Genomic DNA, 27,993 nt, shown 5'->3' with positions numbered 1-27,993 from the left:
GAATGTATCCGAATTTTGCCGAACTTGTCCTCTTACTACTTACACTATCCTCATCTTGTCGACCACTTCATGCTCAAAATCATTTTGCTCGGTCCGCTTGGAACGGTCTTCGATCTTGGAAGTTCGTCTCTATTCGATTATTATTAAAATATTTCGTTATACCACATCTGACCGAAATATCCAGATACACCCGCAGAAATCATGAACCAAACTTTTGCCTTTGCGATCCCGGCCTGTCACTACTTTTGTCCTCTCTGCTTACCTCCTAGGCTGGACCAAGAAATTTCTATCCTGTTTCTCTCATTCTATTTTTGTATTGGGCTTCAGTTTAAAGTACTTCTTTTGATGTTGTCATTGCTTAGCGAGCCTCTCTTCAAAATATCACATGTCCAGTCTTGAGTCTTTGACGAGTGTTCCAAAGCGTGCCAAATAGCGCTTGTAAGTGGTTGGGTGGATTTCAACGCCGCTCATGGTATCCATGGCTCGAGACACTCGATGTCTCTCTCGAGTAGCTGGTGGTTTGCGACTTATCCTGTGGAGCAGCTTGCAGTCATACCACCGGCGATCCCGAAGTCCACTCGTCTAAATCGAGAGTTGCGGAAAAATTGTATCCCTGGGCCCCATTTCCTACTTTTCTTTACACCAGTATTCGCAAAAAATATCCAACTTCAAATCACAAAAATCAAAGCAGCAATATCGTTTCGACAACTCCATCCTCCTATCCTCTTCCCAATCAGCTTTTTGTACAGTCCAAAACAGAAACACAAAACCATGTCTCAAATCGATCCACTCCTTCTGCATCCTTTTCGTCTAAGGTCGTTTTGAGCTATGGACCAAGGCATCAGCCATCTCACATATCCCACGATACAGCCCACGGACCGGCGGCATGTCTCCTCGCAAGAGCCGGTCTACTCTCACATACCATGGAAGAACAAAATGGATTCCCCTTAATCCTCACCAACGGCGGCATATCCTCTAAGTCCATACTCCCACGTTCCGACCAATCTTCCTCGTTGCAATCCTCCCGCTCTTCTTCTACCCCTTCCGCACCCTCCACCTCACTCTCGCTCTCATCCACAACGCCCTTCCTAATATCCGCCTGAACACCCTTCCACTCGCCGAACTCAATTAATACGCACTTCAAACCCTCCATCTTGCTCCTCGTCATCCTCGCACCCATCTCCCTCGACTTCCACACCACGTACGCAGCGTCAGCCTCCTCCTGCAACACCAATTTCCTCTCCACCTGCTCTATCGCCCAATCCATCGAGACCGGACTCGGATCCTCTGGCCACTCCTCTCCAAGAGGAGTGAGCACAGCCTCCATGAACACACCTACCGCCTCAACGAAATCAGCTTTCAGAGCAATGACTGCTCTTTCTTCATCTTGCAGATGCCAGAATGTCTGTTTTGCTTTGGCTTTGAGTATTCTGATGGCAGTTTCACGAGCGTGAGCACGGAGCTGCGCTTCGATGAAGGACTGCAGAGATGAGTGTTGGCTTTTGCTTTGGCGGTGTTTATGGTGGAGCGAGATGGTGGGTGTTTGCATTGATCGGCGGGGGTCGTTGTACTGCCAGAATGATCCGGCGGAGATGAGATTTCCGTGCCTGTCGAAGCATCGCGGCGATGGGACGTCGGAGTCAGAGTCAGAGTCGGATGTTGATGAGGAATAGGAGAGCGAAGATGAGGGTGAGGGTGAAGCCTCTTGCGTGCGAGCTGCGCACAAGAGGTGTTTGAGCTTCATGGTTACTGATGATGTTGGTTTGGGCAGTGGGCGGATTGAAAGATTTTAATTGTAGCGAACGATTGTGGGAAACGATACCTCCAGTATTGAACGAAGTGTGCGCCGAACCATCGGAATGTCGTCACTCTCGATTACCAGGGACCTCGAACCGCGATCCAAACTACCGTCCTCACTCTCTGAGCCTTCACCTCACCCAACGACAACTCAAAGAACACGCACACAACGAAACAAGAATTCTCAACAGCTCCTCTCACCACTGACACCCAATTTATACCTCTTCCTCACGCACCGCACTTTCCCCTTCTTCATCGCCCAGTCCACTCATCTTCCCTTTCAAGGCCATGATATCACCGCATATCTTCCAGAATAAAATACATTGCGTCGTTCTTGACCCTTAGTCTGGAACCGGTCCCAAGTTTTGACGAGAGCTTAACCGAAGAGAGGATGATTTGGACCTGAAGTTTGGGAGAGTGGTTTGGGGAGTGGATGAAAGTGAGGAGGAGAGCTTATTTGGATGTTTGGTGAGGGGGAAGGCTGAAGGAGGAATGGATATACTTCACCAAGGGCACGAATTAATGGTATCACGTGAGCATATATTACGGAGGTTTTATCGCGGGGTTACTCGGTGGCTCTTTTGTCCATTGTCAAGATTATATTCACAGAAATCCACCTATATTCTGTCTCCTTCCATCATGTTATTTGCATCCAGATATCGACATGGCTACGATAATCATGCAGGTGTGCCAAGTGTTCCATATCACGTGAGGTAAATTGAATGAATATCAACGGCGCCACGATACAGCTCTGCTGCTCTCATACTACATTTCGGAAATCAAGCAATACATTTTCGGATCTTGGTCGGGCAATGTCTACAGAAACTCGGATCCGGATGTGGAACCATGAATTTTTCACAGACTCACGTGTCCCAAAATGAATGCAGTCTGAACACATCTCCACCCACTCGCTTCGCTTCCCATAGTAGTCCAAGGCATGCAAAGCCAACGAAGTCGATAGATCACATATGGGCGAAACGCAATACATCACACCACATAGGTCATGTTATGTATGGATTCGTATTCTGTCTCACTCATGCAACAAGACGGCACTCACTTCTACCAGCTTACCATCCAGCTAGCTCGGCCCACGTTGCCGAAACAGGTCCTGTCTGATACAACGGGAGACGCATACCTACGGCGGGTTGTTAACAGGTGATATGATATGTGAGCTCCTGGCAGAAGAGGTACTCAGTAGACGGTGATACATTGGACGAGAATTAGCCTAGATTAGGAGACAGTCCTCCGAGCAGGAATTCGAGACGCTGAAACAGATGCACGCCAGATCCTCTTCCTCCTGCAGTCATGTCATCTCCAAATATCGCCGAATAGGCAGTTTAGCCGACGAGAGATGGCTGGTTGTCAATCTCAATCCTGAGTGTCAGTTCCGCTCACCTAAGAGGCTAAGACGTCAAAACATCAACATCCTTCCGGAAAGCCGTCTGTCTACCTTAGTCGCGGTACGACGCCAGAAAGAGACAGATTCAACGTCGCCTGCCTTCAGCCACCCGACTTCAGAATCAAACTAGAGACATCAAAACGCTGCGAAGCGGGGTGATAACGATCACTGCTATCGATAAAGCTGCATGCAAGTTCATAACGCTGGTCCATCCGGCTTTCCTCCACAGCCTTGCGAATTGCAGTCCATTTGGTTTGAGCTGCCAGTCATGACTCTCACCAGCGATCTTAGCAAATGGATAACCAAAACAACCAAAACAGAACCAACAGCGAGTCGCCACGGCTCATCCAAGGTCTCATCACGATGGGGATCCCGACCTCGTGCTTACTTGCCGAAACTCTGTTCCCCTTCCATCTTCTTTAGACGTTGGATTTTCATCACCCACCAATCCGGATCCAAGTCTGCGCTTTGACACAACGCCTAATGCAAAACAGACATGTTTTGTTGGCTTCTTTTTCACTAGTGTCCCTCGCTAACGCTGCCTGCCGATTCCATTCCATCCCATCGCATCCCGAGAAAATTCATGCGTTGGACGCACGCACAGATGTTGCGATTCCATCGATCGTCTTTTCCAGCCCCGCCCAACATCGGCATCAATCAAAGCAAGGACCTTATTTTTGGGTCCTATCCTGGGATGGGAAACGCCTTCTCCCGTCCCTTCCCTCGAAAGTCGCGCATGGGGGCTCCACTTCAAGAGAGTCTTGGGAGAAGAGCGGTGTAGATGTTACTGGTGGAATGAGGCACCACGCGCGGCTGCCGACGTCGTTTGACTCGGCTTTGATGTGTCCTACTGCACGAGGTTTCCACTGTGGTTTTGGGGGCAGGAAAAGGCTTCGTGCGTGCAGGAAGGTGATGGCGGCTTGCAGATTTTGACTTCAATAAGGCCGACTCCCGAGGACTGGACGGTTGAAAGGGGGGATTTTCCTGCTGTCGGTTATTGACTTTGCGATCAGACGTGCAGGTGATTTACAGAAAGTTGAACGTCTTACGAGGCATGTGACCCATTCGCAGCCTACCTAAACAGTTCCACTTGCGATTGGACTCGCGTAGTTGGGGAGTAAGTAAACAACGTCCTCATCATTAGTGTGCCCGAGGTCGAAGAGGCGAGTTCTGGTACGTGTTGTGTCAAAAATGGGAGCGTATGATAATACAACACAAACATGAATAGTGTTATTATCTAAAACATAAATGAGAAAGGCAGTGGGGAGAACGTCTTGCCTTACAGGCAGAATTGAAGCGGAAACATCGCCATAATTGTGAAGTTTCCCAAGGAATTTTAACAGTTTTCCCCTCTCGCTTGCTTGGCATTCGACAAGCTGAACATTTCAGCGCCTCCCTTCTGAAGACCAGTACGTACTGGAAATCGTAGTAGCTCCATAGTGTTTATTCTCTGTGACAAAGTGAAGGCTACGTCTGATCAAAATCGAGGAATGAGCAGGAACTTATGAAGTCTTCACAGCATTCGTCTCATGAGATCAAATGAATTCATAAAACTGCTTTGCGAAAATGGCGAGCAGTAACGACTTTGACATTCGTACCCGGACGAAGAACTACCCCAAGGAATTAGATATTCTGGGAGAGTCGAAGTTCAGATTTTGTCAGCTAAAGGGATGAAGACCTTGACTTTTACTCCCAGGTGTTTTGCAGCAGGCGGAAGCAGTTTTGTGATTTGCAGTATCAACGTAGTTAAATTATGGGGTTGAGCTGAATGTCTTCATGTACCCTGAACTTCAGTGAAGGATTTCCAGTGGATGATTGTACTAACTGTGGTCCCGCTAGGCGAGCCTATTATTGTCACTTGATATTTGTGGCTTGAGAAGTTGAGAAATAGAATGATGGAAGCAGCCTGCAACACTCTCACTACAAGCTCAATGTCCAGACCACATGCCTTCCCTCGGCAGTACAGTACAAACTGATGATATCTACCTCGGTCAATATGATTAATATCAACTTCTTAAGCATCGCATCAAGCACCTAGCCTCATCTTGGCTGTAGTCTCGATCCAAACCTTTGCTAGTGTTTATTTTACATTCCCAAAGCTCGTTATCGATCCATTGTCATTGCATGTCTTACGCTTCCAAAGACGGTGTATTCATCTATCATTAGATCGCGGCTTCACATTATTTCGAGATTGTTCTATTGACTCCATAGCCAAAACGCTGAACATCCGGCGCCCGTCTCCACCGAACTCGCTTGGCTCCCCGCCAAATATCAATAGTCAACAAACCTAGTGCAAATCCGTCTGGAACTTGCCATCAGCCAACGAAATTGACGGGACCGAAGGATTTAGTCTCCCAAAGTATTGACTGAACGTCAGCTTTTTTGACATAATGCTATGTTCCTATTTTGAGGGGCACTTGACGGCGGGCTGGCCCGCTCTCATTTATGGTTTGGTGGTCCTCAAGTCGGAATTCAAGACCAGCTAGATTTAAGCGAGGCTCGTCAAACATCATCGTGAAGTCGCAACAACGTCAACATGTGACACAAACAATTTATCCACGATTCCTTAGGAAGGGAGGAATTATGTCAAATGAGACTCCACATCCTTCCATGGATTGACCTCCTCACTTTGTCACATGCTTACGGTCTAAGAAACAAGCAACAACAATAGTTCAAAGACAGCAAATGCCGGAGTGGCCGCAATTCTCGCGACTCAAAGTTCCAAAAAAGGGTCTAGCTCAACTTCAGTCATGTCACACAAAGCCGCAACTGCGGAACACAGCATCAACTCCCCGACTCAGCCCAGCTTGTCTTCCGTTTCAATTCCCGGAATTCCCTCCCCAGCCGACCGGCAATTCCTCCCTTACCTCGAAGACTTTGAAGCTGGTGTTGGCGCTTGTGGAATCTTGCCTTGTCTCGCTTACTCAACTTGTACAACTTTATTGGATCTTCGCCACCATGATAGACCTAGTGAGCATGAGAACGTTGTTTACTAGCAATCAGAAATAGTTTGCAGAGCTGCAAAATGCAGTGTAAGTCTTCCGGCTCGCCTCCGCACCCATTCCTCCATGACTGCGGCCGCTGCCACTAAGCAGCAGGAATGCAAAGACATGACTCTGTCCAATGACCCTCCAAACTCGGAAGTCTTCCGGCCAATCTAAACCTTCCTCCTCACGATATCCTTCCCATCTTCAGATTCCCATGTCTCTCATCGCATACTGTATTGGATTGGTGCGGAGGAGTCTGATACCCAGCGAATGACAGCTCCAGAAATCCTAGCGCAGCAGCTGACGCGCATACACATACACAAGCGTGAACCCGAACACCTGCATCTTTCTGTTCGCTCTCGTGCTCGCAACGTGTTGGACAACGGTTGAAGAAAAAGTGGTTCCATTCCACTTCCACTTCCATAGCTAGCCAGCTGACCCAGCCATACAGAAGGCTCAAACTCAAATTCTCAAGCCGCAAGCAAATCCGCACGCAAGCCGCAAAAAAAAAGTAAACACAAAAAACCGGCTTTTGCTCCACTATCCTACCCACCAACCACTTTGCTTAACCAAACACAGGCAAGAACAGTATTGGTAAGAAAGCGGATAAACCTTTTTTCTTCCTACGCAAGTCGTGCCGAGACCTGCCACATACTCACCTGCACTCACACACATGCGGCCATGCACAAGGCTGAATCAAGGTCTCAGAGTCCCCACTTGCCATCCCATCATTGGACGAACGGACAAAATCCTACTGCACAGTACTCGAGTACACCACGTATTAGCTCTCCTCTATTTACGCACCTAATATCTGACCCCGGAAGCTGATTAGCTGGTGCTCGCTTGCGGGATTTAGATGATTCGCCCATAAATCTACCTTTGTAAGCTGTTTCCGTCGTAGCCTAGGAGTACTGCCAGCCCAGCGTAGTATCTTAACTTGACGTCTTGACGTCTTAGATGCTGAAGACAGTCGCGGCCGCTGCTGATGATTCGCGGACACCTTCACGGCTAGACTAGGGCGACTGGGCGTACTGTAATCGTCCTGGGCGTGGGACAAAGTGCTGGGAACATGAGGGGTGGGGCGGGTGATTGGATGTGAAGGATTCGACGGGCTGGGAACTAACTTGACATGTCTGAGAGGCAGGAAATGTAGGGCGAGACGAGGCGGACGGTGGCGTTGGCTGTAAGCGAATCAGTTGCCAGTGAGGGATCCAGCCTACAGTGCGACGCGATGCGATGTGATGCTGCTGCCAGCCTGCGATGCACGGCTTATCTGCTGTGTCACTGTGTGAGCTGTTGCTGGAGGTTCCTGTTATCGCACGAGGGAGGGGTACAGCACAGTACAGTACGGCAACGGCAAGGAAGGTTTTGGTGGGGAGACATCGAGCTAGACAAGACAAGACAACTAGCCCGCTGGCCTTCGATGCAGGATTGATGAGATGACAGGAGGCACGGCTTGAGAGTTGATGTTTGGCTGGTAATCTTAGGTTTGCCGCTTCTCCTAGGAAGCAGCTGGGGGAACGAAATTGTATTGATCTTGGAAGTGGTACGACAGACAGACACACAGACAGGTATGCATGCAGCTGTATGTGACGGCTGTGTGACCAGGACTCGGGGAGATTGAAAGTTCGAGATGGGCTTGTTGAGTGGTCGTCTGGGTAAATACTTGCGAAATTAAAATGGGATATTGAGATGTTACCGTGCTGTAGTAAGCAAGTACCTCGAGTCGGCCGTATCAGCAAGATCGCGCCTTGAAAATTAATTAGGCATTGTTTGTGTTCATGTATGATGCAAGTGGTGATATCACGAATATATTGCATTTTCACATGAGATTCTCTAATATGATGTGACGTGAATCGGTAGTATATTGTATTTGAAGCTGGTTCGAGTCCGATACCAGTCCATTCCCCTTACACTCCATAATGTAGATAGATATCTGTACATCATTCCAACATGTGTAGACATAAAGCCCGCACAAACGTATTTGTAGTTGACAGAACCACTTGAAGAGTGTGAGTCAAAATAAGAACGCTTGCCAAAGCTCAAAGGCAGAGCTGAGAAAGACAACCAGACAGTCTCCGTGTCTAAATTCCGTGTCCAACCAGAAAAAAAGCCCTTATAAGTAGAAGAGGAAGAGAAGGAAAACATGAACATCTAAGTTGTGACTCCCAGTCGCATGCGTCATCTTCTTCGCTGCAAATGCTTTCATAACCAAACCGCCCCAGAGCATGCCAGCTCGACCGAGTTCCATCCCTAAACGCCATACAAAAAAGACAAAGCAAAAAAACATAATTAAGATTTCTTCTTTCCTCCCAACGCTGCAAAAAGATATTTGTTTGGTTCTCTCCCATTTTAAAAGCTGCCATCCCAGTGCGCCTTGCTTGAATAAACATGAATGTAGAAGAGCTAACGTGAATAAAAGGTGTACATGATTATATAACGACATGAGTGCTGTGTGAAGAGATTTTTCCTGACGGGCAGTGTCTTTTTCTCGCTTTTGTCAAAGGCCGTCCACGGCTCGATGGTTGGGTCGTATTCTTGGTTCGTGAATCATCACAGAGTGATGGGATTGTGTGTCCCTGAGGGTCGAAGTCTGGCTACCAATGAAGCGGTACCTCATGGTCAAGTTCTTGGAAGAAAGTTGACATGACTCCAAATTGTCCTGGTGGAATGGGGATCCAGTGTCCTGTGTTTACCACTGAAGTCCGGGGGCGGTCCTAAGCGGGAGCTGATGGAACAGACAAGCTAGAGTGGCAAGACACTAACAAGTTCGCAACCAGTCACACCGTAGAAAGAAAGAACACCTCTTACCAGACACTTCTCATGTACTGGCTGTGATGAGGGGAATAGAGGCTAGGGTAGGAGGGGTAGACAGCTGGAGCTGGATGAACATGCACAGCCTGGAGTTGCTCAAACTGGTGGTCATATGGGTTGCCCCAGTGCTGCATCCAAGGATTTGGTTTAGCTGGCTGTCCCCATGGGTTCCCCTGGAATTCCTGTGGAGGAAGAACGTATGCTGGTTGATGTACAAACGGAGCTGGGATGGTTGGTCGTTGAGCGTGCTGTGGTGCATCTCGGTTGTTCGTGTTGTTGATATTGTTGACGTTGATGTTGCAAGGATCGACACATACTTGTTCCTCTAGCTCAGGAGAGCTCTCGCGGGTATCATAGCCAGAATCAGACCCAGATTCGGATCTGGATTCAGAGTCGGAATCAGAGAGCGTGGAGCAGGAGCCGGTGAGGGATCCGTCGTCGGACATGATCGATCCATCGTTGGACAACGATTCATATTCATCAACGGGAGAGGTAAGGGGAGACGTAGGTGGTGTTGGGAGTTGTTGAGGTGGAGCTGAGAAGTGGACACATTCAATGATCCGCTGTTTCAATTCGCTGACGGTGATCCTCTTTTCTGGGTTGCGCTCAAAGATCATGCCAAGAATCTCGTTCAACTCATCGGACAGGGGCAGAATGGTCTTCAAGAAATCACGGTTCCTGGTGAAAGCCTTGTATGTGGAATCCTCAGCGGAAGCTTGTTTCCATGGGTTACGGCCACATGTGAGATTGACAAGAATAACACCAAGGGACCAGATGTCGTTTGGCGCGCACCGGTATGATGCGTTCCTTGATGATTGATCCAGACATTCTATAGAAGGAAGAGAACGGTTAGTGGGTGAAAGGGGGTTTAGATGTAACCGGGAAGGCCTACCTGGGCTCATATAGAAGGTCGATCCGCATCCGTGGTCCTCGGACTCGAAATCTGTTGTGGCCAAACCGAAGTCTGCAAGCAAAACTTGGTTTCCAGAGTGGGATACCAAAATGTTCTCTGGCTTGAGGTCTCTGTGGTAGATTCCCAGACGATGGCAATGTTCCACGGCATTCAAGATTTGAAGAAATGCCTGACGGACAAGAGCATCATTGCTAACGTACCTACCCCGCTCGGTAATGTTTGAGAAAAGATCTCCTTCGGGACAGTACTCCAGGACAACATAGGTACACTCAGGATCATCCACAATCTTCAGCATAGAAACTATGTTAGGGTGTGCTGAGGCTGCGTAATGAAGCTGGATCTCCCTGGACTGGAACTCGCGCTGCCTTCTGTCCAAAGGTTCTCCATTGGCATTGGTTTTGCTCAAAGCTTTTACCGCATACCAGATTTGGGTGAGGTGGTCGATTGCTGAATACACAACTCCATATGCACCCGTCCCCAGGATTCCCTTCAGCTCCAAAGAAGGACCAAGGAATATACCTATTCTCGATTCAGGTGTAGGTGGGCACCGGGCAGCTTGTTGACTCTGTGGTGGCGGCGATGGTGGTGGTGTAATTTGACCATGGAAGGTATTATGCATGGCAAAAATGAAAACCGAAGCTCAAAAAGTCCTTTGTGGAAGATGGAATCCTATCTCTGACTGGGTCCAACAGAAGAAAAGAAAACGGCCTCTTAGAAACGGTCTGGGTCCTGACTGTCGCCTGATCGTCGTTTGGCACGTAGAAGAGAATCGTCGTGAGAAGTCTGGAAAGACAAGTGGTGGAAGAGATCGAGGTTGGCGACGGTGAGGGAGAGTCGTGAAGGGAGTGTAGGTCGTGAAGTTGAGGAGAGATGTTTGGAAGACGGTTGTGGTGGTAGTAGGTAGTAGGAGGTACGTGAGGTCGAGGCGGGGACGGACTAATATGACGATACCTGGGAGTTGCACTCAACTCATTGACGACACAGTCGTTGCAGGGGCGTGCTAGGGCGATGGCAAGTGAGTGAGTGAGTTGGTTAGTGATTGGGTAACTGATGGGGCGGGATACTAATGAAAATCTGGGCACCTGCTAGGCCTGCACACGCTGCACACTGTTTTAGCGTTAAGACCGGCCCATACATAGTCTTCTCCACCACCTGAGTCCAACGTTTTAGCGGACCACCCTCAGGAGAGGGACCACTGATTGGGAAGTCAAACTCCGCTGGTAGCCCTGTACCCTGCTTAGTTTATAGTGGGAAAGTCAGAAAAAGCCAGGCCCTCTTTTTGATCCCAGTCACACGCCTGCTCCATGCTCTTTTCGAACATAAAATAGGCTGGTGCATGGGCCAGCCACCCATCTGTGCTGCCATGCTGCAGCAGCAGTGCAGTTTTGCTCTGCAACCAAAGCTGGGCGAGGCGGGCGTAGAGGGTTGGTTACGGCACCAGTCACAGTCAGGCCCACGGCAGAATCGTTTCCAAGACTACTTGCAACGCCTGCTCCGTACGCTCCGTAGAGATGAGCGCAGACGTCTGCAGCCTGCTGCATGAGCCATGTCATGGGTGGTCTGGAGTCAAGGATGCTTCGAACAGGAGCAAGCCGATACGACCCAAATGAGTGGCTGTTTTGACCCAGCCCGTGGTCGTTTGCGTATTGCTGTGGCGCTGGGACTTCGCTGTTGTCGCCTACGCACTCGCCTTGTAAAAGTACCAGTGGGCTGGTGGTCTGCATGAATTTGGCTGTCAGACTCCAGACATCTGAGACCGGCCACCGATCACTGATCTGCCTCGAGACCAAGTGACGCTCGTGTCTTCTTTCGACCTCGCCCGCCCTCCCTGTAGCCGCATTTCCTGCCTCGTGGCTCCCAGCGATCAATGCGAGAGCAACTTCTTGTTTGTCGAGAGTGTCGCACCTTGATTATTGGCTGCAAACCTTTTCTGACCCGACGGCGGCGCCAGAGGCTTCCAATAATATTCCCTTACCCACTTCGGCTTATCCAAGGCTTCTCTCATCTTCTGCAGATCGAGGCCAGAACAGAAACGGCATGGCGTGCATGGATGGGGAATTGCGCGCTGCATCGTGATGTGTCAGTCATCACGACGATGGCCTGAGTGGACCACAGCGAAAGGAGGATCGTCAAGAAAACGGTGTGGCCAATCTCCGATCGCATCCTTCCAGAGAGGGCCATGGAAGCCGAAGCATCCAGAGTCAACGAATCAGCAGGGCGCAGAAACTTTGCCCTGGAGTTAAGAGGGGCTAGAGGGGCCAAGTGACCCTGTCGTTGCTGCGCCCGAAGTCTGCGACAGCCCTGGCGTAGTGATATTTCTCGAATCTCCAGTTTTCCAGCTGTGGCCCAATAATAACTGGTCTTTTCGCAAGTGAGGCTGTCTTCAAGGCTTGATCGTTGGTATGATTGGCCACGCCTGCATCGGTTTGTGACAGTGGCGCTATGAGGTGCATCGGTGGCGGGCAAAAACGAGATGCAGAGCCAAGGATGCAAGGATTCTGATATTGACGCGAATAAGATTTTCGAGGAAAGATAAAATGGTGGGCCTAGCGCACAAGGGTAGTATCTGTGGGGGGTAGGGCATCGACACTAGGTGATTTGTGGTCTAGAGGCGGTCATCAAAGATACAGTCTCCTCTCACTTGACCACACAAAGCTAAGTTCTGACTCCGAGGCTTGGGAACAGCTCATCAAAACAGCCCATGCAATAGACTTCCTCACAGCGAATAAGAGCGTGTGGAATATGGGTGGCCACACCTATCAAGTCCACACCAGTTCGGCACCACAGCCTCGTTGCACAAGCTGCGTCTATCGCTCGTACGCTTAACAAGCTTGCATAAGACTTCGTAATATCAGCTGGAAAGACTGGGCTGGACACTTTGCTAGTTACCTAGTGATGCCCTCAGCCTTCGTGATTCAACACCACCAGCAAAACTTCACAGGTGGTGTAAACGCCAAAGATCCGCAGACATCCTTCTCATCCGAAGATCATTCTCTTGAATCCTCCAGCCTTCCCTCGTAGCGCTGTTTCCGGTTCAGATAATCTCTCGTAACCTGGTCGGCCCAGAACAAGCATGCGGAAAATAGAACAGAACCCTACAAAAATGCAACATAGGGCGGCCGGCAAGTAGCCCAGCGTTCAAAGCCGTTGCCAAACACAAACCAAAGATGTCCCCAATCAAGCTCCGCCAAATCAGCCCCTGAAACTCACCGCAAGTCCAACTTCCACAGGGCAGCGGGCCAGCTAACCAATTTCTGCCCAGCATCTGAAATCATCCGAATCAATCGTAATTTGATGGCCCTTATCGATCTGCATCGTGGAAAATGATATGTTAACTATTGATTGGACGTCTGTGGGTCATCGTCCACGGGCACGCTTGTGCACTGAACGGAAGGGCTTACAACTGTACCTTGTACAGTCGCAGTATTGGATTCGGTAGGATGTCATTCCCGAGAGAGAAGGATTTGAGCTGCGGCGTATGCTGTAACTGTGTGAGATTTGAGGAAGCACGAAGGAAGGATGGTGGCGAAGGCTTGTTCTGTCTTGCTAGTGACACTTTAAAAACTGCTACGGAACTAGCAACCGATTCGCACTAACCATATATACACAGTCATGTGACCTAAGCGGCGTTCAACTTCAACCACATCCAGCCATATTTCGTTTAAGAGCATCACAGACTATCGCCACGCCAAAACATTCCCAGCAGGCACATAAACTCCCGTCTTACTGCATTGCATCGAACGCATTTACCAAGATGCACAACCCTTCCTTCCACAACAGTACTGTAGCCTTACATCGCCATGGCCCTGCCTAGGCCTGGTCCTTCAACGCTCGCTAGGATACCGGCATCATATCACAGTAGTAGGTATCTCCCGACAGCATCAAGAGCCGAAGTAAAGTTATCCAAGAAGTGACAAGTTACATCTCCACCAGGCGAAACGCCTGAGATTTTGCCACTCGTTTCTGGTTCAAGTCTTGGTACACATCAATATATCCATGAACCATGTCTCAAACATAGCCATAGCCTTTTCGCTTTCCTGATCGCGTAGCCCTCTCTGTACTGTATCGTCCGTCTGGTCTCTGTCCTTCCAACGGCATAACGCTGGGCTGTTGCCCGTGAAAGTATCCAGGCTCGAGCCAGGGCAAGCTGAAATAACGTTCTGTTGGAAAATAGGGTTGTTTACAGAGAAGTCCCTGTGTCACAGGCTCTGCAGTGCGGAAGAGCTTAACAAGGTCCTAGATGCAAGCCTGGGACGGGCGCTTGCTCAAGACCGTGCTCAATATTCGTCACTGCGTCGTTAGCCCAACAGAAGCAGGCATGATGTTATTTCCAACGTTTCGGAGTAACGAACTCGCTGGTTCATCGCTCATCGTCGGTAAAATGCGGGGTGCATGCACTTCGGAATCATCGACACAACGCTGGTGCCTTTGTACTGCCTTCCCCACGGCACAGAAATAGAAATTATTGTGTGTCCATATCTCTGGGCGGCTACTTTCTGACATCAAGCAGCCGTCCCATGGAATCAAGCGCGGCATCTCTACACATTTTACGTCTGTTTGCACCTCCCTCTTTCTTGCCTTCTAATGGAACGCATTTCGTTCCTGATACCAAAATAAGTTTCATTATACTCTCTTCATTGAGTTTATTCGGATCGCGCATGGAGGACAGTGCTCTCGGGAGAGAAAGTTCACAGTGCAGAGGGTAGGAGCTGGCTCCGGCTCATGGCTGAATAAAGTTCACGGCCTGACCGTGAGCGCGGGAGCGACGATGAGAAATTTTAATTTTGTTTCTGTATTTTCCGTACAGCAGGTCCTTGCCTGGACTCACTTTCATGATCCAAGCTCGCCAGGATCGCCTTCTGGACCAGACCCGTTATACTCGTCATCTTCGAAGTGAGAAAAAGTCAACAGACGCACCTCAAGCACTCTGACCTTTTTTCTAGTCTCCAATTTTTATGTTTGGCACAGACAGTGAAGTAGTTCCGTACAGAGTTTGTCAGTTCGCACATTCGGGTATGTAAACGCGCGAGAGTGCGAAAGGCTGATCATCTGCCTTTCTTGTCATGATCAACCTTTCTTGTCCTAAAATAACCATTTCGTCTGTTCGGTTCCTCTTCCGGGGAAGACCCAGCATCATGAGCCTTCCAAGCGCAGAAGAGTGAGAAGACCCAGCGCTGAGGTCAGCAAGTGCGATCTTAGCAGAGGATCATATTCAGCCCTCAGAGCACGGCGTTCCTTCTCATCAATACTCATCTCACTCCTGCACCTTACCAAAACTCCTTCATCTTACCAAAGCTCTTGGATGAGAAGTGAGAGGTTTCATGGCAATATCCTTTTATCTACCAATGCTGTATGGCGCTAAGAGCACAACAACCCTCGTCTCTCGGAAAGCTTAGCCATTGCCGTCACGGAACTCTCCATTGTGCTGATAATTCTGACGTGAGAGATCATTACTGATTTGCCAGACAAGAGCCCTGTGCCAACGCATCGCGTCTGTTATGTGAGCATGTCGCGACTATCTTGCCAGCCACAGTGTCACACTCACGTAGTTATCTGTTCGTGGTCCATACTTTCCGAGTGATCTACCTGTCCCTCTTAATATCTGCTGTGTCCATGATCTGTGTTTTCGTACGAAAGGGGACTTCGGCATCAGTGTCGCAGCGATGTCGAGTCCTTTATCATTCTCCACGTTCCTTCCACTTGCCTCGCCATTTCCTACCCTTCTCGCATTCCAAGTACCAACTCCAGCTCCAAAAAAACCGCGGATATCCGGAACTCCAAATGCAGAGATCTTGATGTCAAGCCCAGAACCGCAGCAGCAGTCTAGATCGCAAGACGATATGTCAGCTTTCGCCTTCCAGCCCTACTCAGAGGCGTCACAATTAGCAATGTATTCTTCACCACCACCGATGTACAAACCATCCACTCTCAGTATCCAGCAATCACCTCTGGGGTCGCACCCACCACCCGAGCTTCCGGCACCACCTCCCTCGTACAAACGTTCACCCTCACCATCTCCATCACTTAACTCCCAGCCCTCCCTTCACGAGCTCCCAAAATACACACCACGGGCAGCCTCAATATCCACAACAGCTTCCAATCCGAAACCAAAATCTAATCCAAATTTAAACTCCTGGGCGGCGTGGAACCCGTGGAACTGGACATCTGTATCCGCATCCGAGAGGAGCCAGTGTACATCTGGAGGAAATGGTGGTAGGAGACGAGACCCCATGGCTGGTCAAGCTGGTGTAGAGCTGGATGCTTGTGAGCAGTATGAGGTCGATCAAAGGAGGTTGAGGGAACGGCAAAGAAGAGAAGACGAGAGTGATTTTTGCTGTGGGTGCTTCTGGGCTGGACCGCCTTTACCGACGGGTTCGTATTATATCTTTTAGTCGGATCGGTCGGGAAGAGGGAGCTCATGGATCAATGTGATGGCACAACTTGTGGTGTAATGTTTTGCCGGAACGGCACGGCTGTATTTGATATGGACGTGAAAATAGGTGGGAACTGAATTTGTCGCTGATAAGAGAGAAGAAGACAAAGGTTGAACTGGTGGGTGTAAGATGTATAGACGTAATGACTAGATACCAATTTGTAGATATATAATTTCAGGATCTCCATATTCTCGATGCTGAGCAGGTCCGGTACTGGCATGTCAATTACCCATTTCTCCTCCAATTTTTAAGTGGTCATCGACATCAACATTGACATCCAATATCCATACTGAACTATATAGGATGTGTTCCGAGGCAGTTAAAATCACCCTCAAATTCCGTGAAGAAGGAACTCCACCTCACAAGTCCATTTCCCTCATCACCACCAAAGAGTCACAGTCGCAGTGTCAGCGACAGTGATATGAGGGGCGACTTCGCCAAACTACCTAACCATGTCATCAAGGGGCCATCACGTCAGAATGGCCGTATGAGACTACCTGAGCTTTTACGTACATCATAGCATCCTCAATAACTGGTTCGAAAGAGTCCGAGATTCTAGCCTGGGTAATTGGGCGACGTTGCGGCGAGACAACCTGTGCCGCGAGCGAATACCGAGAAGTTGAGTTCTCTTTCAAGAAGAGGGATTTGAGACCAGGGAATTCGTGTGGATAGATGTACTAAGTAAGTGATCAACGGTGCTATTTGTTCTTGTGAAGATGCGCCGTCTTCGTTAGGAGGATCTCGTTCGAGCTAAGTACTACTGACCGTGTAAATGAATAGAAATCAGCTCGCTTTCAGCCCCATTTCCATGAGTCCTAAAGCTATGTCCCTAATGCTCCCCTGCCCCGATCTGACCATCATTTAATTTTTACGAGACTTTCTCATGCTGGACTATGTAAACAAGCTCGATTTACCAGCCATTGCTTGCCCTCTTTTCAAGACGGGACTTAAGCGAGGGTCTGCGAGATAGAGGGTTGCTTAGCCCTCTCATCAAATCATTTACCTTCTTGACAGCTGGAGGCCAGATGTACCCAAGAGCAGATCGTCTGTCATGGAATTCTTGAGTAGAAGAAGACAGACTGAAATGCGTGGGGAGGACGAAGATGCGAGGAAAGGCGCGGGGAGCTCGAATAGTACGAAGGGGACAGACACCATCGCTGTGATGCAAGAGGACGTACATGAAGAAGACCATGGGAAAAGAAAAATGATTACAAGGCCCTGAAGGCCGTGAGAAACTCTAGTGGGTAGCATTATTGTCTGTTGGCGTTGCCAGTTGGCTATTCGACATCCTTGAAGAACCATATCGGCTGCGGTCACTAGTCACATACTTCCACATACGGAAACATAAATATAAAAAGCGAGAGCCAGATTTAAATTCTAGCTTGAGATTAATTATTTTCTCTATTTTGCTCCATTGTGAACTATGTGGCCCAAAATGCAGCCCAGTGTATGCCCTGCAGTACAACCATATTTGTTCTTCCGGGGCACCACCAACATATTACCTCAGCATCTTGAGGATGAAAGGATGTTTCAATGCCTCAGCAGGGGTGATTCGTTTCTCTGGGTTAAGCGCCAGACAACGATCCAGCAGATCGGCGAATAGTGTCAACTCTTTGGCTTCCACATCGGTGAGGCCCTTGGATGCGGACATGAGGCGGGTTCGGAGATCACGGCTTGGTTTGGCAAATGTGAGGGTCTTGATCGTATCCTACAGAGGTGAGTTGTCAGCGTGTTTCCTTCTATTCTGGGAGTGGAGTCGGCACATGTGATTTTAGGGTCGGTGGAACAATAGGACGATTGGAAATACAAATGCTAACATGTGGCACGAACGCCACGGCGCTTCTCTCAACCCGACGGGTCGGAAATGAAAATAGACATACCTTTCCTGTAAGCTTATCCTGCTCCACGCTAATGAAGTTGGCCATCTCGTCGAAGTGGACGTGCGCGAACTGGGCACGCTTGAGGATCTTTGTCGTGAACTTGCCCCTGCAGTCCATGATTGAGCGAAGCATCTGGTTGTTTGTGCGCCCCGTAAATAGGATCTTGCCTGTGTACAACTCGTAGAGTGTGCATCCAACAGACCAAATATCGATGGCAAAGTCGTATGGCATACCAAGGATAATTTCTGGCGCCCGGTAAAATCGACTGACAAGATATGGAGTGATCTCGTTCTCAGATGCGTCAGAAGCTGACCCCAAATCACAAATCTTCAGCATGTTCCGGGTTTCATTTACCTATACAAAGTAAGTCCTGGGCAGTGAGGTCGAGGCACGGAGCTTACCAAAATGTTATCAGGCTTCAGATCTGCATGGAAGACGTTACATTTGCGCATTAGGCTCAGCCCAAGGAACATTTGCTGTGCATAAGCTCGGACAGCTCGAAGATTGATTCCAACATCACGACCAAACTTTTTCAGCACCTCCCGGAGATTGATGCTGAGATTTTCGAAGACCATGCAGAGATGACCCTTGTGCTCAAAGTATCGTTCTAAGCGGATCATATGCTTCTTATCTTCTGGATCGGCGTTGTTGATTTTCTGCAGAATCTCGATCTCCTTCATGCCAGCCTTTCTCCTGCAAGTTGTCAGTGACGAATGCAGATTGTGGGGCATGTCACCTACATAGTCTCATTGTTCCTAATGAGCTTTATGGCAACCAGCTTCTTCGTTGTCATATCCATGGCTCGAACAACTCCAGAGAACATACCTTTCCCAAGATTGGCCTGGACATGGTATCGACCATTCAGAAGCTCTCCTAGAATAATCTTGTAGTAGCCCTCGATATCATCCCAGTTGTCCAGCATGCCAATATCGAGCTCCTTTGCCTGTGGGATGGGCACTGCCTTTGCTACATCTTCTGGAGCTTTGGGTTTTGTGCCCAGGGTGGCCTCCTCTGCAAACATATCATCGTCATCGTCGTCCGCGAACATGTCGAAGTCGTCTTTGGATTTTTTGGGCTTCTCTTCGATTGGTGCTGCTTCAACGGGTAGTAAAACATCCTGTTCGGTCGTTGGAAGCGTCTCATCATATACGGACGATGGTACATCCTCGCCATGTCTCTGGTCGTCTCGCTGCTTGTCTTCCCTCATATCCATGGTCGGATCATAATCAGCCGCCGAGGGTCCATCGTTCTCACTGTCCTGGGCCTTCCCATTCGCAAGATCCTGATCATTTGTGAAGGCAAAGGCTGATGGGGACGCTGGGTCTTGGGTTTCAGTCGGAGTCATAGGGGCCGAGGCCATGGGGGAAGCTATAAATATGATCAGCAATATCCTTTGAGACAGGGGTGATATGCTTACTCGATCGCGCTGATGGTGTAGTGTCGTCCTGTCGACCTGGAGTGGATTCTCCTGACTTGTCTCCCAATTGCAACGCCTGGACTAGTAAGGGTGTGGCGGAACCTCTATACTTATCTTTGATTGCCTGTCGACGTTTCCGTCTTTGCTCAATGAGAGCTGCTTCATCAACCGGTTCCTCTTCAGGTACCTCGATTGCGGGTGTTTGAATTGGCTTGGATTCCCTACTGGAAAGTCAGCACAAGATCAGGTAAGTGTTCAAGAGTATGTACTTTTCTTGCTTCAAGCCATTATGAGACTGATAGCCATTATGCTGTGAATACCCTTGTGTAGTTTTAGCCTCTCGTCTTGCATAATCAGCAGGCAGCGGGCTTTGTCCCCGGTTGCTCACTGACTGGTCCTTATTCTCTCGACTTCTCACTTCTTCATTGCTATATGAGTCGGGTCTGCGAGAGTCATGCCCGTATCTACCATTCCGATTCTCGTCCCTCATAGAATCTCCTCCTCTTGCATATCTGTCTCCACCTCGGCCAGCACGGTATGGGGACCGGCTGCGTGTGCGTGGTCGCTTCTCGATGTGCCTCTCCCGATCATCGTATCGTAGATCAGACGGTTCGGTAGATCCTCGATCTAAGTCTCTGTAAGAGCCACGGGCGTTGCGTTTGTAATCTTGGTGGGAGTCTTCGTAGTGGACCTTGAATCTGCGGGGGTCTCGAGATCTATCTGGGTATTCCTCCTCTCTAGCTCTCTTGGATCCTCGAGGTTGGTAGTCGGCATATGGCGAACGGCTCCTGTCAAGCGATCTCCGGTCTCTGGATCTGTAGTCGCGCTCTGGAGATCTGGAAGCCGAGTTGCTAGAGCGGTTTCTGTCTTGACGGTCAACAGAAGTGCCATCGTACAGCGGCAGCGACTTAGTTGCCTTCTCTACACTGCCATCTCGAATCTCTCCCTCGTCTGAACTGGCTCTTGAAGCCATCTTGGGTGCAGTATCAACAATAGATCCCTGCCTTGTGATTGAAGAGGAGTGTTAGCAAGGCTCAGACAGAGTTATCTCAATGTAAGAAGGCCCAACCAGGAATCTATCGTCGCGCTTCTTCAGTCTCAGCGCATCTTCTTGTATGTGATATTAAAGTAGATTGGAGCGTGCCGCTGAGTTGTGATGTTGTTTTTGAGGTGTTGTGATGAGGTGACTCGAGTTGCACAGTGGTGCTTTGAGTGCGAATGATGGAGTCGCGATCTTCTCCAGCCTTTTGATACCCACTAGTCCTCTTCGAGACTAGCACATCGAGGTGGGATTATCCAAAAATGCCCCTCCAAAGAATCTCACGAACATCCCACTACACATCATCTCAAGTCTCCACGATCACTTCAAACTCAATAACAACACCCTTTAAAACTATTCCACCTAAACCACAATGGGAGGAACCGACAGAGCTGGTATGTAAGACTCAGTTGTGGTTGGTTGCGGTATTGACATCTACCAGGTGGCAAGGCTAAGCCTTTGAAGCAGCCAAAGAAAGCCCCAAAGGCAGAGTTGGACGACGAGGATAAGGCATTCCAAGAGAAGCAAAAAGCTGGTAAGTTTTGCTGGTTCAGTAATCTGCAGATCCATGCTGACAACGGGCAGATGCGAAGGCCAAGGCTGAGTTGGCAGCAAAGACCAAGGGAAGCAAAGGACCTCTCAATACCGGCTCCCAGGGCATTAAGAAGAGCGGCAAGAAGTGATACTTTGTGTATGTGCACATGAGGATCTGATGGTATGATAAGCATGGAGAAATGGCGTTGATGGGATCAATACAAGGGAACGACCACGGTCGGTCGATACTGGCAGAAGCGTCGACTTTATGGGAGACTGATCAATATACGACTTCTATGACTCAAGCGGAGCGCTGCTACCCTTCTCTTTACTGCAATTTTCACGGCTTCGTCCGTTGGAGGGTACTTGGAGTTCAAGTGACACACTTTACCTTGTGTGGATCGTATCCACGCTCTCCACCTCCACAGTGTCGATCTCTAGCAATCATCCAGACGCCATTCCACTTTACAATATCACTCCTCGCTGTGTGCTAAGCAGTTCAGCGTTCATGGACGTTTTCTCTAAACCTTGAACTTTTTCCATTTCCGCATCAAATCCTGATATGGACGAGTCTCATGAAGTGGAATTCAAGTATTGAGATTTCCGATTTTCTACCTTCAGCATTTGCAGAACGAGGTTCCACCTTTGACCCACGTATTTGTCTCGTATCTAATCCGGCCCATCAAGGTTTCAATTGTCTACACGATACATACCATTAGTCTCAGGACTTATAGGGTGAGACTGTCCCCCCCTCTGGTGATAAATGGATAAATGGTGACATTGAAGGCCGCGCTGTTTATCTAGCCAGAGCCCTCAGATTCCCCCGGTTCTCTGGTTGTCTACATATACTTTCGGTTGCATTAGACGATCCCCCAATTTTTGTGCTTTCCGATAGCTCCCAGATGGTATACGATACCACTGAAGCGGAGCTTCCTTGCGCCATAGTACCACCTCGACACGTAATGCGCGAAGTTCCTTGACGTAGAAAACCCTCAACTGTTCGGGAACAGGAATCAAACCAAACCAAACTACACCAGATCATCTCCGACAAAGTCCCTATGGAAATGTATCAAGAAAGTGCAACATCCAACAGCGCTCTACGTGGTGGTATTTTGAGGATGAAAGCATGGCAGTAAGCATTCATTCTACAACACAACTTTGAATCAGGTTCCTACCCAGGCCACTGCCATTCATCTTGAGACCATCCGCTCTCCTCAATCAGAATCTTTCCAACCAAAGTACGCTACACCCTCCTCATCATCTCACCACCTCACCACCTCCTCACCAACACCCGTCGCTATTACCCGACCCACCATCAACACAGTCCCCATCACAAGTTCCCAAATATCCAATCCAGCCAACACCACCTTCTCCACAAGAGAACAAGCTGTGATACATATTGTGATTGTTGACATCCATGCGATATTTTTGAAGTTCGCGAGCTATCTCCAATCTGTAGTGACCTGGAGGGAGCTCGAATTAGCACTTTAAACTGATTGACAACAAAGTAGATCGAAACGTTTGAGAGTATCTTGCACTGTGGAAGAGGGGTCCCTTACCTTTCTTGATAAGGTTGTATCCGCAGTAATTGATACCGGTCGTGCAAGCAGTGGCACTCGCATAACTTGCCAGTGCGGCAAGAGTAGACAGGAAAAGTAGGGAGCTCTTCATTTTTGCGGGCTTTGAGTCTGAGATGGTGGCAGGGATTTTGGGTAGTTGAGATGATTGAGACGACACAGGTGAAGAATGGAATGGGTCTTCGAAACAGCAGTTACGTGTGCGAGGACTTCTTATATATTTCTGTTTCCAAGCATTGTTTCCTCTACTGTTACCATTTTCCCGTGGTGAGATTCTGAGTAGCAGATTCAAAATCCAGAAGTCACATCGCGGACTTGTCCGCGATGAATGCATCTTCGTGGATTTTCACCGGGCTGTGTCATTCTCAGAGAGAGAACTTAGCAAGAAATTTAAGCATAAAGTCAGACGAATGCTACATGATTGGACCAGCTGAGAAAACATGAGATTGAATCTCGTTTTTCATGCAGTCAGCTCCATATGTAAGCGACCGAAGTCGGTCCATCCGTGAGACAAATTGATGGCTTCAGCCAGCCTTTCCTGCACAAAAACCACCATAAATTTTGAAAATCATGTCATATGGTCAATCTTAGGTAACAGCAAGTGATTTTCTATGTGCGATACTGATGTCTGACGGTAAAATGTCAGCATTCAGCTACTTGGCAAGTTTCTCACCATATACAATACCAAAACTCCTCGGCTGAATCCGTTGGAAAATAACGTACTTGGAGGTCTTACCGACATCTTTCGGCGGTACTCTCCCGTGGTATTCAATATGCAGCACCTTAATGAACGGTGAGACTGCCACGGAGAGGCCGCTGCAAAGAAAACAACACACATCGAAGGAAACATGTAACATCCACAGTTTCGACGATGGTACGTTGCGTGTGATTTTTCGACAAACAAATTTATCAGAGCACATTCCTTATAAGTACACTCAATCCCTCCCCTAGGTGAAGAGCTCATCTTCCCACCACTATCACCACATCCACAAAAATCAAGCAAGATACAATCAATCAAGAAACGCCACCACCACCTTGATTTCCATCACCGCAACACTTTCCACAAGAATCCCTTTATTCGCCAATATTCAACTCTTCTACCGCAATCATGAGACTCATTACAATTGTCGCTGCCACCGGTGCGATCTTTGGCGTCAATATCAACGGGCTTGCTTGTAAAGATGGCGTAAAGTACTGTAGCTACAGCCTCAAAAGCGGAGGTCATTGTGAGTTCTGTCTCTTCCTCCATCCTCCATCTTCCATCAATCATCGAACTACTACTGACCCACGATCCGAATCTAGACTGGACGGAAGACGAGATCTGGTCTCAGCTGCAATGGGAGGGGCTTCCAGAATGGTACACTAAGAACCACATTGAACATACATTGTTCAAGTGCGAGGATCACTGGTATTGGTCGAAGGCTCACCTGTATTATGTGGATTGGTGTGCGAATCGCTGTCAGGATGGTGGGAGTGGGAATGATGATTCTTGCAGACCGCCTTCAAGCAATTGAAGGGGAGTAAGGAGGAAGCAAAAATGGAGACGTCAAATCTGAGATGTTGCAGATAGAAAAAGTAACATGTGTATTCGTGTTTCAATGCAATTTGAAGTACATTTTGTACCGTGTTGTGACGAGGAACCCAATATCAGATGCGGAAGCAGGCCGTGGTTGTTCTCTCGGATCTCCCATTCGACTTTCCCGAGAAAGATGGCAGACCAAATAACCGTTCAATATTTATTTCCAACCAACTCTAGAAATACACTCTCCTCATTCGCTCTGCCAATTATTCTTACAACTCACCCCTACTCTCATGCACCTGCGTCAAAATACCCGTAAAGATGTCATACTTTAGGCCCACAATTTGCGTATCCTTCTTGATCAGCGGGGAAGCTCTGAGTAGTGCGAGATCTTCAAGCACGCTTTCCTCAATTCTGTGTCATCTCATCAATAAAATATTGAATTGGCCACTTTTAAAGGAGACGGAAACATACGAGCCAGTGATTTCCCCAAACTTCGAGCTTTCGATGCTCTGCTTCTCTCCTGGTGCGATCTCAGTGAGCGCTTGCTTGATGGCGGAGTCGTGGAAGTGGGTCATTCCGCAATCTGGGAAATGTAAGTATGATGATTTGAAGACGAAAAGAGGGATTTGGAGAAGAGGGGAATTTGTGACGTACCAGTGTGATGCATGACCACGATTGTTCCTGGATTTCCGATCGTTTGGAGAACAGCCAACGTTCGAATTGCATCGAGTACTCTTCCTCCGGCATTTCGGACCATTGTTGCTTCTGTTGAGCATCAGCCTGAAATCCGAATTCGTTTCGTCTGAGTGGTTGCGGGAAGACTTACTGAGTGTTGCATCGAGACCCAGGACTTGGTACGGATTCAAGCGAGGATCTGAGCAAGACAAAACCACAACACCTTGCTTGGTAGCTTTCATCTGCTCCACCATCTTCAAGAGTGGTGGTGGTGCTTGATAAGTCTCTGCATTTTTGCTGTTTGTCATTAGAATCAATTCAATCATCAATCACTTTGCTTCACTCACTTGTTGCGAGACAGCATCTCTGCGAGAGGTCCTGTTATTCCCATTTTGGAGTTTGAAGATTTGGTGATGAGGTTTTGTGGAGAATTTGTTTGTATCACTCGAGTGTTTGTTGTCTTCGGATTTCGACTTGTCAAGGTTGAGCGAAGTGGTGTTGTCTGGTAGGAACGAGTTTGAGGATGTTGATGATAAAATTCAGATCGAGGGAGTTGGACACTCTTAAGTAGATCTCTAGCAAAAACTAAAGCGCTACGTTCTAACATCTTGAATATCCCACATCGCTCTTTACGGGCGAGAGCCCAATGATAAAACCCCACGACTGGAAGTGCTTGCTTAGCGTCTCACAGCCGCATACCCCAAAGCTAGGTGTTAATAGGAACGGCATCGAAACGACGCGATTAGAAAGTCCTGTTCAAAGACCGATATATAGGATGTAAACAGGAATAATGAGCGGAGATAAGATGCTTGGTGTGGTTGGACGGCAGCAGTGAGGTGATTAGTCGCCCTGGTCAAGCCCCTATGCAGATGGACGTCCGCCTCGGCGCTTTGTCAGCGGTACCCTGCGGGGTTGAAGGGGTAGGAGAGAACGACAACATAGCCTCACATACATAACTAATACCAATTTTGAAGAAGGAGTCAACTTTCATACATATTTCAGCATGAAATGTTCTGTGAATCTGTTCAAATCCCGGCAATCCTGAACCCGAATACTTGTGTTTGTTGAGCTCGGCTCGGTTGAGAGGGTAATGGAGAGCTTTTACCATGATTACTGATCAACGAACATATGCCGACAGCTGCTTCCAATTGCTACATTATAATGTCCGCCTATACTAGGACCCGTAAGACAACCCCTCCTATTTTCTAAATCAATGTTCCCATATTCCACTAGTCCCAAAAGGATGTCCGCCTTCTCCCAACTGAGCCGAAATCCACCCCAACTTCACCAACTTCTTCTCTTTAATCTCCTCTCTATTCTCCTCCATCTCCCTATTATCCCAGTTAACATTTACAAACCCACCCTTCAAGAAATACGCCCTCTCATTCACCAAATACAACGCCATCATTCCCACCATCCTCACATCATCCTTCGCAAACGGCCTAAAGAACTCATTCGTCATCCCCGTCCCCGTGATTCCAGGAGAAAGCGTAAAGGCCCTTAGACGAGGATATTCAGCATCAAGATACTCCGTGAAGCGCTGACCCGCTAACTTGGAGATCGCATATGCCGCGAAGTTTGGCACCATAAGACCTGCCATTGTTGAGGTGATGTAAATGATCGTGCCGACAGGATCCGTTGGTGTGGGTTGGCTGTTGATGAAAAATCTCGCCATGAGCGCAGCGCCGAGGAAGTGCGCGTTGACGACTTCGGCGAAGCCATCCCAAGGGACTTGTGCTGAAGGACCGATTGCACCTGTTGGGCCGGCGTTGTTGATGAGGATATCTGCCGGACGACCGAAAACTTCTTGAATCTTCTTGAAGAGGTTCTGAACGTCAGCCTCTTTAGTAACGTCTACTGGGATGCTGAGAATGGTTGCCGTAGAGTTCGAATTAGTCGCGACATCTTTCACTTTTTGCTCAGCTTCGGCGAGCTTCTCCTCGTTGCGACCTGTGAGAACGACTGAGGCTCCTGCTTGAGCCCATACAGAAGCTGCAGCCTGCATTTGAATGAGTTCTTGGATTAGGAGAAATGTAAAATGGAACATACTGACCCAATGCCTCCATAGGCGCCTGTGATGACTATGATCTTGCCTTGTTGGGAGTTCTCGGGGATAGATGGGAGGATATCATCGTATGGCTCACGATGCATTGTTTTGGTGAGTTGGAAGGGTTTTGTGTACATTTCTGGATCAAACGGTCCTTCCATTTTGCCTCTTCAACATAGAATCGTCGAAAAGACTTGCGAAGCGGGATACAAAGAATAAGGTAGGAGTTTGTGACCCTTGAGAAGACAAGAAGTTCAAGTAATCTGGAAAGATTTGAATCAATGAGAAGCAAATAACGGTGGAGGTAGTCTTCATCTTTTATACAACATGGATCTCCTGTCTCAAGCGCCACTAATCCCGAACAGGATGATGTTATACGACATGACTTATTGGACTGAAGTTCCGAGTAAGCAGCTCAACTATCTTATTAATCTCATGAATATACCCACTCGCCTATGCTAACCGTTATGATAGTGCCTCTCATCTGCATGGACTCCACATGTAATATACTTAGCGCTGTCCGAATGAATTCTCACTTACCGCCTCTCGAGGGGAGGTTTGACAAGAACGATATGCGCGATTGGCCATAGACTTACATGGTAGCTGGTCGCTAGCTAAATGGAAGTTCAAGACCTCAGAAACGTTAGTATCAATTCATGCTCAGAGCATCGGTGCCTAGAAGATGACAAGTCTTGGCTGATGGTATCACCAAGATCTCATCCTTCGCACAACAACAGGATCCGAGTCCCGAGCCTCAGCCTCATCACAAGCCAAAGGTGCATTTCTGTTCTCCAAATCAGTCGTTCACCAGAGTTCATACACCCTCGCTAAGCCTCGGATATCTTCATTCTCATTTATAAGTTTTCCCAGCTCCGATATCCATCTCACAATCTTGAATCACAGACTTGTCGCCGATCTCCTCCGCCTTGAGAAACCCTGCAACGATTTCACAGTCTTT

At 48.4% G+C, this 27,993-nt stretch overlaps 9 protein-coding genes across 10 annotated transcripts; 3 read left to right on the top strand and 6 right to left on the bottom strand.

The window, feature by feature from the left end:
* Nucleotides 1-850: 850 nt before the first annotated feature.
* On the bottom strand, nucleotides 851-1,744 carry ONS95_005202 (uncharacterized protein; the record flags this gene model as incomplete). The annotated part of the gene is made up of 1 exon (XM_058498602.1): nucleotides 851-1,744. One exon carries the CDS (start codon nucleotides 1,742-1,744, stop codon nucleotides 851-853), a length of 894 nt encoding a protein of 297 aa, XP_058352116.1.
* A 6,250-nt stretch (nucleotides 1,745-7,994) lies between these two features.
* On the bottom strand, nucleotides 7,995-11,307 carry ONS95_005201 (uncharacterized protein). The gene has a single exon (XM_058498601.1). It carries the CDS (start codon nucleotides 10,527-10,529, stop codon nucleotides 8,991-8,993), a length of 1,539 nt encoding a protein of 512 aa, XP_058352115.1. The 5' UTR covers nucleotides 10,530-11,307; the 3' UTR covers nucleotides 7,995-8,990.
* Nucleotides 11,200-11,634, bottom strand: ONS95_005200 (uncharacterized protein; the record flags this gene model as incomplete). The annotated part of the gene is made up of 1 exon (XM_058498600.1): nucleotides 11,200-11,634. The coding sequence occupies one exon, from the start codon at nucleotides 11,632-11,634 to the stop codon at nucleotides 11,200-11,202; it is 435 nt and encodes a 144-aa protein (XP_058352114.1).
* Nucleotides 11,635-15,573: 3,939 nt separating this feature from the next.
* ONS95_005199 (uncharacterized protein) lies at nucleotides 15,574-16,302 on the top strand (the record flags this gene model as incomplete). The annotated part of the gene is made up of 1 exon (XM_058498599.1): nucleotides 15,574-16,302. One exon carries the CDS (start codon nucleotides 15,574-15,576, stop codon nucleotides 16,300-16,302), a length of 729 nt encoding a protein of 242 aa, XP_058352113.1.
* A 1,540-nt stretch (nucleotides 16,303-17,842) lies between these two features.
* PRP4 (U4/U6 small nuclear ribonucleoprotein prp4) lies at nucleotides 17,843-20,614 on the bottom strand (the record flags this gene model as incomplete). The annotated part of the gene is made up of 6 exons (XM_058498598.1): nucleotides 17,843-18,052; nucleotides 18,225-18,578; nucleotides 18,626-18,917; nucleotides 18,965-19,592; nucleotides 19,642-19,862; nucleotides 19,911-20,614. The coding sequence occupies 6 exons, from the start codon at nucleotides 20,612-20,614 to the stop codon at nucleotides 17,843-17,845; spliced, it is 2,409 nt and encodes an 802-aa protein (XP_058352112.1).
* A 439-nt stretch (nucleotides 20,615-21,053) lies between these two features.
* ONS95_005197 (uncharacterized protein) lies at nucleotides 21,054-21,363 on the top strand (the record flags this gene model as incomplete). Its single annotated transcript, XM_058498597.1, has 3 exons — nucleotides 21,054-21,075; nucleotides 21,123-21,215; nucleotides 21,266-21,363. The coding sequence occupies 3 exons, from the start codon at nucleotides 21,054-21,056 to the stop codon at nucleotides 21,361-21,363; spliced, it is 213 nt and encodes a 70-aa protein (XP_058352111.1).
* A 2,536-nt stretch (nucleotides 21,364-23,899) lies between these two features.
* ONS95_005196 (uncharacterized protein) lies at nucleotides 23,900-24,305 on the top strand (the record flags this gene model as incomplete). Its single annotated transcript, XM_058498596.1, has 2 exons — nucleotides 23,900-24,017; nucleotides 24,094-24,305. The coding sequence occupies 2 exons, from the start codon at nucleotides 23,900-23,902 to the stop codon at nucleotides 24,303-24,305; spliced, it is 330 nt and encodes a 109-aa protein (XP_058352110.1).
* Nucleotides 24,306-24,349: 44 nt separating this feature from the next.
* On the bottom strand, nucleotides 24,350-25,969 carry ONS95_005195 (uncharacterized protein). Of its 2 annotated transcripts, XM_058498594.1 has the most exons (6): nucleotides 25,941-25,965; nucleotides 25,336-25,869; nucleotides 25,140-25,285; nucleotides 24,968-25,078; nucleotides 24,785-24,896; nucleotides 24,426-24,724 (listed from the first exon to the last, which is right to left on the bottom strand). In XM_058498594.1, the coding sequence occupies exons 2-6, from the start codon at nucleotides 25,593-25,595 to the stop codon at nucleotides 24,583-24,585; spliced, it is 771 nt and encodes a 256-aa protein (XP_058352108.1). In that variant the 5' UTR covers nucleotides 25,596-25,869; nucleotides 25,941-25,965; the 3' UTR covers nucleotides 24,426-24,582. The 2 variants fall into 2 exon arrangements, with proteins under 2 accessions (XP_058352109.1, XP_058352108.1); XM_058498595.1 differs by having other exon boundaries at nucleotides 24,350-24,896; nucleotides 25,336-25,969.
* A 229-nt stretch (nucleotides 25,970-26,198) lies between these two features.
* On the bottom strand, nucleotides 26,199-27,196 carry ONS95_005194 (uncharacterized protein; the record flags this gene model as incomplete). The annotated part of the gene is made up of 2 exons (XM_058498593.1): nucleotides 26,199-26,987; nucleotides 27,038-27,196. 2 exons carry the CDS (start codon nucleotides 27,194-27,196, stop codon nucleotides 26,199-26,201), a joined length of 948 nt encoding a protein of 315 aa, XP_058352107.1.
* Between the last annotated feature and the right edge of the window lie 797 nt (nucleotides 27,197-27,993).

Source organism: Cadophora gregata (assembly GCF_030347475.1).
Source record: "Cadophora gregata isolate MNR1 chromosome Unknown scaffold_15, whole genome shotgun sequence".
Classification (NCBI taxonomy): domain Eukaryota; kingdom Fungi; phylum Ascomycota; class Leotiomycetes; order Helotiales; family Ploettnerulaceae; genus Cadophora; species Cadophora gregata.
The sequence above is the reverse complement of the archived record's forward strand: the minus strand, read 5'-3'. Positions and strand labels throughout refer to the sequence as shown.

Excerpts from the sequence above, each read along its gene's own strand:
- ONS95_005201 (XM_058498601.1), bottom strand. The coding sequence starts at position 10,529 with ATGCATAATACCTTCCATGGTCAAATTACACCACCACCATCGCCGCCA.
- ONS95_005195 (XM_058498594.1), bottom strand. The coding sequence starts at position 25,595 with ATGTTAGAACGTAGCGCTTTAGTTTTTGCTAGAGATCTACTTAAGAGT. Across the intron at positions 25,286-25,335 it reads GAGATGCTGTCTCGCAACAA|CAAAAATGCAGAGACTTATC; the intron begins GTGAGTGAAGCA and ends AATGACAAACAG. Across the intron at positions 24,897-24,967 it reads CGTGGTCATGCATCACACTG|ATTGCGGAATGACCCACTTC; the intron begins GTACGTCACAAA and ends TACATTTCCCAG.